This window comes from Bufo bufo, chromosome 10, assembly GCF_905171765.1.
Source record: "Bufo bufo chromosome 10, aBufBuf1.1, whole genome shotgun sequence".
Classification (NCBI taxonomy): domain Eukaryota; kingdom Metazoa; phylum Chordata; class Amphibia; order Anura; family Bufonidae; genus Bufo; species Bufo bufo.
Window position 1 is genome coordinate 90,000,763 of NC_053398.1, and position 11,040 is coordinate 90,011,802.

General features: G+C 42.1%; 1 protein-coding gene across 1 annotated transcript; it reads right to left on the reverse strand.

Moving 5' to 3' along the window:
- Positions 1–7,030: 7,030 nt before the first annotated feature.
- LOC120980062 (zinc finger MYM-type protein 1-like) lies at positions 7,031–9,736 on the reverse strand. The gene has a single exon (XM_040408930.1). It carries the CDS (start codon positions 9,734–9,736, stop codon positions 7,031–7,033), a length of 2,706 nt encoding a protein of 901 aa, XP_040264864.1.
- Positions 9,737–11,040: the final 1,304 nt, after the last annotated feature.

An 11,040-nucleotide genomic window follows, 5' to 3' on the forward strand; every position in this document is an offset into this window, starting at 1 on the left:
CTCACGGCGGTTCACAAGGTCCTTCTAGCACTTCAAGCAAAAGGGCCTCTTGGTCACATAAGGGCCCTCTCGGACAATACTACCACCGTGGCCTACCTAAACAGACAGGGCAGTACCCGAAATAAAGCTCTGGCATCAGTAGCAAGAAGAATATTTCTGTGGGCAGAAAACCACCTGCTGTCTTTTACTGCGGTTCACCTGAAAGGGAGCAACAATTTAATAGAAGACTTCCTCAGCAGACAAACTCTGAAGGAGGGCGAGTGGTCTTTAAACACCAAGGTATTTCATCAAATCACCGAGATTTGGGGCATGCCCATCATAGATCTGTTCGCACACCAAGCCAACTGAAAGGTGGCACGGTTTTGTTCCTTATCTCCTCAGGATCATCTGCATATCTTAGACGCTCTGTCTTGCCCTTGGCCTCAGGGGCTCTTGTATGCATTTCCCCCCTTCAGCCTGATTCCAAGGACCTTGATGATAGTGGCAGAAGAAAAAGCACAAATCATCATGATTGCTCCTTACTGGCCCAGAAGGGCCTGGTTTCCGCTTCTTATGAGTCTCTCGTCCGGAATATCCTGGACTCTTCCTGTGAGTCCAGATCTCTTACATCAAGGTCGGGTCCCTCATCCAGAGGTCTCTCATCTGAGATTGACAGCCTGGAAATTGAGCTGCTAAGTCTGAAGAAGAAAGGACTCTCTGATGCTGTAATATCCACCTTACTGAAGAGCAGGAAGAAAATAACCTCCAGAATATACCTCAGGGCTTGGAAGACTTTTTTTTTGCTATTTGTTGGATATGAAGTTCACCAGGAAGCCTTAGAGACTATCCCCAAAATTCTAGATTTTCTACAGACAGGCCTGGAAAGAGGTCTCAAGCCTTCCACCCTTAAGGTCCAGATTATGGCTCTAGGGGTCTTCTTGGATACTAAACTGTCAGAACACCCCTTAATCAAACATTTTATTAAAGGGGCAATCAGAGACTCCCTCTCCATCCGTACTTCTTGTCCCTCCCTGGGACTCAAAATTTAGGTCTTGATGAATCCTCCTTTTGAGCCCATTGAGGAAATCTCTCTGAAACTTCTAACTCTGAAGACCACCTTCCTTCTCGCCATCACTATAGCCAGAAGAATTGGGGAAATCCAGCCTTTCTCCTGCCGTTCTTCTCTCCAGATTTTTGATGATCGCATCATACTGAAGCACTGCCCGTCCTTTCTCCCGAAGGTGGTATCTAGTTTCCACTGTAACCTAGAAATTGCCTTACCATCATTTTTCCCCCAATCCTTCATCAGATCAAGAGGAGAAGTTTCATAACTTAGATGTAAGGCGGTGTGTACTGGCCTATCTAAAATATTCTGAGAAGTTTAGGATTTCAGACCATCTCCTTGTCCAGTTCCAGGGGCCTAATAAAGGTAAAGCAGCCAGTAAAGCTTCAATCGCCAGAAGGATCAGAGACACTATCACTTTGTTAAACTCAGCGGAATCAAGATCCCCCAGCAGGCCTTAAAGCCCACTCAACAAGAGCCGTGTCAGCTTCCTGGGCTGAATCTGCCTCCGTCTTTATTGAGCAGATCTGTAGAGCAGCAGCGTGGGCAAATCCAATGACTTTTTTTCAAGCATTATAGATTGGACGTGGTCCATAACCAGGACCTCTTTTGGACGCAGAATCCTTTCTGCAGTAGTCCCCCCCCCCCTAGTTTATTTCTTTGTAAATTCTCCTGTTGAGTGCCATTGAGGAGGCGCCGGGAAAAGGGTTAATTACTCTTACCGGTAATTGGGTTTTCCAATAGCCTCCCCAACGGCACTGGGATTTCCCTCCCTTATGCAAAACTTTCTCTGGAGTTTCAGTCTTAGTTTTTTTGTATATGAATTAATATATACATTTTTGTTTGGCATCTCTACCGTGTACTTTATTTACTGACTTGGGTAAGGAGAGGAGGCCTTTTAAACTTCAGCTTCCGTGTTGTTTCCTGTCCAGGGGGCAGGGACACCCTCCTGTTGAGTGCCGTTGGGGAGGCTATTTGAAAATCCAAAGACCGATAAGAGTAATTAACCCTTTTTTTGTTAATCCTACATGGCCAAAAGAGGCATTTACGATTAGCAGATGGGTGTCTAAATACATTTCCAAATCGGGCAAATATCAGATGGTTGCAATGTGGAGAATAGTTGCAAGCAGCCTTGTAACATCTCAAAAAAGGTCAGACAGCAAGGATCTTGTGAAAGTAACTGAAGCAGAACACAACACTTGGTTGCAGCACATTCCAGATACACTATTAAACATGAATTAAAGGCTTTCCAGTGATCAGTCCAGATTTAATTCAGAATTAAGAATCCATCATACCTGAAGGCTTTTGCATCTTTGGATACTGCAGAAGTCTTTAAAGTACTGAATGTTCATATATCTCGGCCACTTAGACCTGAATGGGTTTTGGCAGTGGATTTATTTGATAGGTTCAATTGCTATACTCAGCCGCTAAAGCCAGAATTAAAGGGGTTTTCTAAGATTTTGATACTGATGACCCATCCTCGGGATAGGTCATCAGTATCTGATCGGTGGGGTTCCGACACCTGAGACTTCTGCAGATCAGCTGTTTGTCCTGTGAGCGCTGCAGCCTTCTCTTTGCTTTTCCTAGGGCAAGTGATGACTCGTTCATGTGTCACGTGGCCTAGGAGTAGCTCAGCCCCTTTCAAGTGAATGAAGCTGAGCGCAATACCAAGCACATTTGCTATACAATGTATGGTTCTGTGCTTGGTACTGTGCTACTGCGAGCGCCAATGCCTTCTCAAACAGTTGATCGGTGGGGGTCCCAGGTGTAGGAGCCCTACTGATTAGATACTGATGACCTTTCCTGAAGATAGCCTAGTCTTCTTGCAGCTTAGCCTAGGCCAGTGATGACACGTTCATCAGTCACGTGGCCTAGACGCAGCTCAGCCCAGTCCCTTAGAAGTTAATGGGGCTGAGCGCGATACCAAGCACAGCCACTATACTATGTACAGTACTGTAGAACAACTAAGACAAAAAAATGGAGCTCACATAATACCCATATAAAACATTGTATTTTATTAAGTCATGATATGTAACAAAAAATACCATTAAAAAGGGGGAAGTGGCAGAACAGACACCATCCCGGCAATACACACACCACAAAAATGTCATGTATAGGGATAAATAAATAAAAATCAATGTCCTATGTGTATAAATGGATATTAGATGTGATATACTAGTAAAAGTTTACCTTAGAGTAAATCAATGATACCAGAAGTCATAAACAATACATAGTATGAGGATATTTGCAACCTGAACATATAAATGCGGACAAGTCCTTCAAAAGTCTAGGCCAAAACGACAATAACATAAACACGACTCACCCAAGAAGCAGTGTGTATATACCAGTATGGCGCTACCCTGACGCGCGTTTCGGCGTGCCTTTGTCCGGTGGTAACGCCATCATTGCAGGATCAGGTATTTAATCCCATACCCACCAATCGGATACTGATGTTTAAAATAGTAATTTCAGTCACCTGGGTATGCCATGGGCGCGCGATGCGTGAATGCCCCCCCTCCCGACTGGCGTCACGCCCACAAACACATGAAACAAGTCGTGATGTGGCGGCCCCGGTGTAGAGATGCACAGACGGAAGGTGCCGAGCGAGGCACCGCGTGCCAACAACCCAGGCGAGACAAAAACACCCACAAATATATATAGAGCTCCCTCTACTGGTCCATATAGCCCATGCATAAAAACAGTATCCAGGAGCAAACACAATCAATTATCATTAATATTAAAAATAATATTATATTGTGCACCAGTGATCAGCATGGTTAAAATATAAATATACTATATAAATAGACTAAAACAGAAGGGGAGATCCCATTATCCATATTACACAAATCATGATATACATAAAATCAACATACATAGACTAAGTCCCCTATAGAATATATGTAACACATGATACAAAAAATACTCGAGTATACAATCATGATAAGGATGTAGGATAAAAAAAAAAGTGTGTATACACATAAATACTAATAAGGTAAAAAAAAAATTGAAAAACATCAACATTAAAAGATGATCGAATAAAAAAGCGTCCAAGATAAGTTGCATTCAAAAGAACACCGGGCCAGAGAAGGAAACAAATAAGAATGAAGGTGGGTCAGCTCAGGACTTGTCCTGTCAATAAACAGCATCCTATAAAAATGGGAAAAAGGAAAGGGTAAATAAGACTTAAATAAACATTTAAAAACATAGAAGATCCACAGTCGTGGCCGTGACAATCATAGGAACGATGAGAAACACAGATTCTCCTTGAGGCCCATGGGATGTAAAGTTCCAAGGGTCCAAATACAGAGACTTTCTTTTTGGGCCAATTTCTTTGATATATTTCCAGCTCCTAAATCAACCTTAAAGGGAACCAGTCACCGGGATTTTGTGTATAGCGCTGAGGACATGGGTTGCTAGATGGCCGCTAGCACATCCGCAATACCCAGTCCCCATAGCTCTGTGTGCTTTGATTGTGTATAAAAACCGATTTAATACATATGCAAATTAACCTGAGATGAGTCAGAGCTTAAAAATATGACTCTTCTCTAGTCACACAAGTAAGATATGACTCTTATGTTAATTTGCATATGCATCAAATAGTTTTTTTTACACAATAAGAGCACACAGAGCTATGGGGAATGTATATTGCCGGATGTGCTAGCGGCCATCTAGTAGCCCATGTCCTCAGCTCTATACACAAAATCCTGGTGACAGGTTCCCTTTAATGCAATCAATTCCTCTGCTCTTTAAGAGTCTTGGATTGCATGCATGAAATTCCTTTGCGATCGGTTTCAAACCATTAGTCCTATCTGTATCCTTTGCAGAGATGATGTCCTTCACATGTTCTTGTACCCAAATCTTCAATTCCCGAGTAAACCCACATATATTTTGGGGCACAAACAAGAAGCGTAGTATATCACCCTGGAACTACAACAAGTGAGGTAGTGTTTGATTTTAAAGTTGTTTTTTTTGTCCCCGAGAATCCACAATCATATGCCCGCTCCATATTGGGACATGCAACGCATTTACCACAGGGTTTAAAACCCCATTGTGGTCTACTTTGTCCAGGAAAGATCTGTGGAGATATTCATTCAAGGTAACTCTTCACCAGAGTGTCACGTAGAGTATTCCCTCTATGGGCCGTAATGAACGGCTATGAAGGTAAGAGTTTATCCAAAGTTGGATCAGTTAGAAGAACAGACCAATGTTTGGCTAAAGACCTCCTTATCTCCTCCCACCGTGAAAGGTAAGTAGTCACATACCTGATTTTATTATCAGCAATTCTATGTTTCTTTGGCTGTAACAAGTCTAATTGTTTCTGTGTCTTTGCTCTCAGGTATGCCTTCTTAATAGACCAATGACTATAGCCTCTTCTCAGAAAGCGATCTTTCAGGTCGTTGGCCGGTTTTTCAAAAGTTGTGTTGTCCGTATACGTAAGAATTGACCAATAGGTATGGCATTTATGGTATTTCTAGGGTGTGAAGAAGATGCATGTAAATATGCATTCACAGCAGTATCTTTCCGATAAACATCGGTTTGTATATGACCCCCTGTAGTTCTAATCATAGGGAAATTTTTTTTTTTTTAGATGTGTCTATGATATGCATAGGAGAGCTTAATGTTCCGAGCATTGTTATTAAGAACACAGAAAAAGTCATGTAATTGTTCTTCTGTACCCTGCCAGATCATAAAGACAGATGTACCGCGCCCAGAAAATGGCACGGTCCATGATGACATGTCTGTCTGATAGGAATAGGTCCCTTTTCCACAGCCCCAGGAAAAGATTAGCATATGAGGGTGCACAGGCCACCCCCATTGCAGTTCCCTGGAGCTGTAGAAAAAAGGACCTATTGAAGGTAAAAATAAAATCCTCGTAAGGACAAACTGTAACAAAAACAGGGCCAACTCCTTCCTCACATTATTGGCTATAAGGAAGAATTCTAACGCCTGGAGCCCATCAGCGTGTTTGATACTAGTATACAGGGATTCTACGTCACACGTCACCAATAGGGTATCTTCCTCCAAACAAATCCCCTGTGATTGGGGGTGTCTTGCTAATTGCCTATAATTTCCACCTGTTGTCTATCCCATTTGCACAACAGCATGTGAAATTGATTGTCACTCAGTGTTGCTTCCTAAGTGGACAGTTTGATTTCACAGAAGTGTGATTGACTTGGAGTTACATTGTGTTGTTTAAGTGTTCCCTTTATTTTTTTGAGCAGTGTATATACGGTTGCAAAAAAAGTAAGTGAACCCTTGAATTTAATAACCCATAAATCCCCTTTAGCAGCAATCACTGAAAATACGACTTATACAACGTTGAGGAAATTTAGAACATTCCTTCCTATAAAAGTGTTACAGTTTATAAATATTTCTGTGATAAATGGGCCTCCCTCTTCAGGTAATGCCACAGCATCTTGATTGGGTTAAGGACATGACCAGGGCCGCTGATAGAAATCATGGGGCCCCGTACAGCATACATGACGGGGCCCCCTTCAGCTCCACCCCCTGATCCCTCCTTCAGCCACACCCCTGGCCCCGCCCTTGGCCCCTCCCCAGACGCCGCCTTGAAACAACATGCAGATTTGTCTACAAGTGATATTTATTTTTCTCCAGCCAGTTATAAGTTTTATTATCCAAAATAAATACTGTTTTCAGATGAGAACAGACCTCTTTAATATCAATATGTAATAAAAAAACATTAATGAATAAATTAAGTGGTATTTTGAAAAAATTAGGAAGATTAAACAAATGATAAAGGTGGAAAAAAAACAACAAGCCAGGTCTCGTTAAAGATAGTTTACTGTAGACAACTGGGTAAACATAAGTGCGCCAACAGGCACAAAAACAACAGGAGTCAAACGACCCAAGTTCAGAGTGCAATTGAACATTCACAGTCTGCATATGTGCATATATTTATGGCTTCACCCAAAAACAATGTGAAACACTGACCAGTTTCACTAGTCCTTTCCCATTTTGCCAAAGGTGTTACAAATTTGTAGTGGACATTCTTCGTACCTTTGCTTCAGCAAACTCATTTATAAGGTCTTTAAAGTTTAGCTGTCTTGCAAGTTCATGCTCAATGGACAGAAGAGCCAGACTGTTCAGACGCTGCTCACTCATTGTCGATCGGAGATAGTTTTTTATCAAGGCTAACTTGCTGAACGCTCTCTCTCCTTCTGCAACTGAGAGTGGAAGGGTAGCAAAAATTCTAAGGGCAATACAAATCTCTCCAAAAATCCCTTCAAGCTGCAGCTCATAAATTGAATTTAATAATTCCAAGGGACCCAGCTGATTGGTAAATGTTTCTGCATAGATTTTCCGCAGGAGTTGTAGTTCTGTAAGTAGGGATTCAGTAAAGTCATCACGGTATGTGGAAATCAGCATTTCTGTTGAAGTTTTCAGTTCTTCTTCTGAAAGAGTCCTCAGATTCAAGATGGGAGCAAAGAGCTTGCAGACTTCTTCCATTGATTTAAATCTTTGATCCAGGTCTGAAATTATGACATCCATTGCTGGGAAGAACATATTGACTTTGAAATAAATTTCCACATCCAGATCTTTTACATTTTTATCAGCCTTCTTTTTACGAAGCTGGTGAGCATTCAGTAGCTCCTTGGGAATCTCCATAGAATCAGCAACAACTTTGGACTCCGAGAGTAGAGCTGGCCACTTATCCCGTAGAATCTTCATTTCTTCAGACAAAGCCCTGATGTTGGCTGCACCTATGTCAATAGATACAGACCTGGACTGAAGGATTTTATTCCGTTCCTCAAAACTTTGCAGGACCTTGACCCAGAATGTAGCCAGAACAATTGCACGGAAAGAGGAGAAATAATCTAGCAGCCCTTCCGCTTCAGAGTGTGCAGCACTTGTCAGTTTTTTACTTTTCAGCACTCTTTCCAAAGCTTTCAGAACACTTGGAAGCTTTTGTGCGATTGGCTTTACTGCTTCAATCCTGGAACTCCATCTGGTGTCACTAAGGCCATGTAAAGAACCACCAACTTCATCTAACAAAGCGCTCCATCTCTCAGGACTGCTGCTAAATAGAACATATAGCCTATTTACACTCCCAAAGAAGGTCTTCATTTCAGGGGAACTTGAAGCTGCATGTACACCCACCAGATTTAATGAGTGTGCTGCACATGGACTAAACAACGCTGCTGGATACTTTTGTTGGATCCTGGATCTTACACCTTTAATTTTTCCTGACATGTTGGCTCCATTATCATATCCTTGACCTCTACAGTCTTTGACATCAATGCCATGCTCACACAATCTTGTTAGCAGCATTTCAGCAATTTCTTCACCAGTCTTCTCAAAGAAATCAAAGAATTCCAGGAACCTTTCTTGAATGCCCCATTTTCTTTTCACAAGATCTCTGTGCACATATCGCAGAATAATAACATTCTGTTCCATATGCGATACATCTGGTGTTGCATCACAGATCACTGAAAAATAAATAGATTGTTGCCTTTCAGAAAGCATGACATTCAAAACATGTCTTCCACATACATCGATTAATTCGTTTTGTGTGGCTGATGACAGATAATGTGCAGGTAGACGCTTTCCTTTTTCCTGGCTTTGTTTCACCTTTTCCAAGTGCTCCCTAAGTACACTATCATATTTGGCAACAAGTTCAAGAGTTCCAAGGAAATTACCATTTTGAATGTCTCCAATTCTTTGAGAACATCCTCTAAAAGCCAGATTCCGTGAGGCCAAAAATAAGGTAACATTAAGAAGCCTTTCCAACAGAGCTGCAAACTTTTCTGCTTCTCTTGTCAATTTTCTTTGCATCTCAAAGTCCACACCTTGTCCGCCTATGGACCTCTGTAAAGCTCGCCAACTTAGGTAGTACTTTCGGTGTTGAGCAGAACGTTCATGCTCTGGCAATCGTGTATAAAGTCGATGCCATGTGTTTTTGGAAGGGTCAAAGCCTTCGCTCCTACATAGTATACTCCCATTCTTTCTATGGTAATAATTTGTAGAAAAAGCTCTGCAAGTGATGCAGTATAAAACATGTTTGGAATCACTCCATCGAAGCCAGTCTCTTAAAATCTTCTCACGTCCATTTGAGGATTTTGCATACAAAAGATACTCCGAAAATGAACGTCCATCGCTGTCCAAAGTCATACGATATGCCATTTTTTTCAGATCCTCTTCAGTCATCAATCCAGAAAGCACAATTTGATTTCTTTCTTTGTCTTGAAGATTTTCTGGCCACAGTGCTGGATCTTTCCAATCGACTTTGCACAAATCCATAGTAACAGGACCTGTAGAACTTGAGGCAAAAGAGGAGCTGCATGAAGTTTCTAAATCGCTCAAAATTTCAAAGGGATATGCAATGGAGGAGGTATCTTCTATACTTGCAGCAGACTGGGTGCATGAGGACACACTTTCCTCAGGTAAAACACTCTCAGTGGAGCAGTTTTGAATTTCAAAGGCAGCCATACCCTCTTCTTGCAAATCTTCAGATATAGTGAGCAGCTCACAATGTTGAGAATGGCCCTCAATTGTGTCTGACCTAACATCCATATCTAGTTCTGAGGATTCTCCTTGTTCAACATTAGGTTCCTGGGTAGTTTCTGGCTTCTTAAAATAGTGAAATATTAGATTTTTCTTCTTTATTTTTTCTTGTTCTTCCTCTCGCTCTTTCCTCTCCTTGCGCTTCAGAAATCCAGACTTGTGTGGATACATTTTTGGATTGACCTGAAACAGGGAGATAGGATTCTTGTTCTGAACAAACGCAGCCAGAATCCCAAATTTGGGTCATATCTAAGTAAGATTGCCCAAAGGCGCTTATCACTCACTCCACCTCAATGTGATCATGGGCATTGGGCTCCATTCACTAAAGCATATTGCATGCGGTATTGGGCGACGACACATTTTCCTAAAAATTGCATGCAATAATAAAATAGCAATTGGTTTCATGAGATAAATACAGGCAGTCCGTCCCCAAGTTCCAAACTGGCTAGGGACTGTAGGTTTGTTTTTAAGTCAAATATGTTCGTAAGTCGGAAAAGCATGCGCAGAACAGCAGATACGTTGTTTTTTGAAGTTCCGTCGAATGGGCCCGCCATCAAAAAGTGGCCGCGAATGCGCAGAACAGCAGATACGTTGTTTTCCGATGTTCCTTGAATGTGCCCGCCATTGAAAAGATTCCGTTGAATGTGCTCGCAGTCAAAAAGGTTCATTCGAATGTGCCCGCCGCCGAAAAGTGGCCACGCAGCCTCCCGTTCGCAAGCAGGAGTTGTTCGCAAGTCGGATGTTCGCAACTCGGGGACTTCTTGTACCGCATATTTGAATGGAATAACGCAGGCCATGTTTTACTAAAAATTTTTGCAGAATGGTAAAAAAAATTGAAATTGATTTTTTACCACTGCTCTTAAAGCGGTAGATATTGTTTCAGGAATGGAGCCCAGTGTCTTAAGATACTATCAGCTCAAAAACACTCACGGTCGCTTAAAATAAAAAGCATACATATCCACTACTTAATGGGCCTGTAATCTATTTTTCCTGAAATTGTTTCTTACTGTGGTTTTCTGCCTCTTTGTAACGTCCTCTGCGAGCTCCCGAAGCTCTCCTATCCACTTTTGCTGTAAGAGGAAGACGGGACTTTAAGTTAAGAATACATACTTGAATAGAACTACAGTTTAGTGTCACTTTAACTTGTGACAACACAACACTCTATGGGCCACTCCGCGGCGCCAGGGAAGGACAAGCTGGCCGGGACTTGATTCTGCAGAGCAGACTGAGCAGAGCAGAGGAGCGGGTGCGGGAGAGAGAAGAGAAGAGATACTCTTCCGCGCCCGAAACAGAGGAAATAGTCCCTACCTGCTGCCGCATACAAACGGAGCAAGCAGGCAGGTACTGAGCGGCGATTTAAAAAAAAAAAAAAAAACGTAGAAAGCAGGGGGGGGGGGGGTGTACGACGGCGTTTGACTAGCGGTCAGGGCTGTGGAGGTTTTTTTTTTTTTTTTTTTAAAACATTAATTGGTTAT

Bases quoted from the DNA above. Each gene is read 5' to 3' on its own strand.
- LOC120980062 (XM_040408930.1), bottom strand. From the start codon at position 9,736: ATGTATCCACACAAGTCTGGATTTCTGAAGCGCAAGGAGAGGAAAGAG.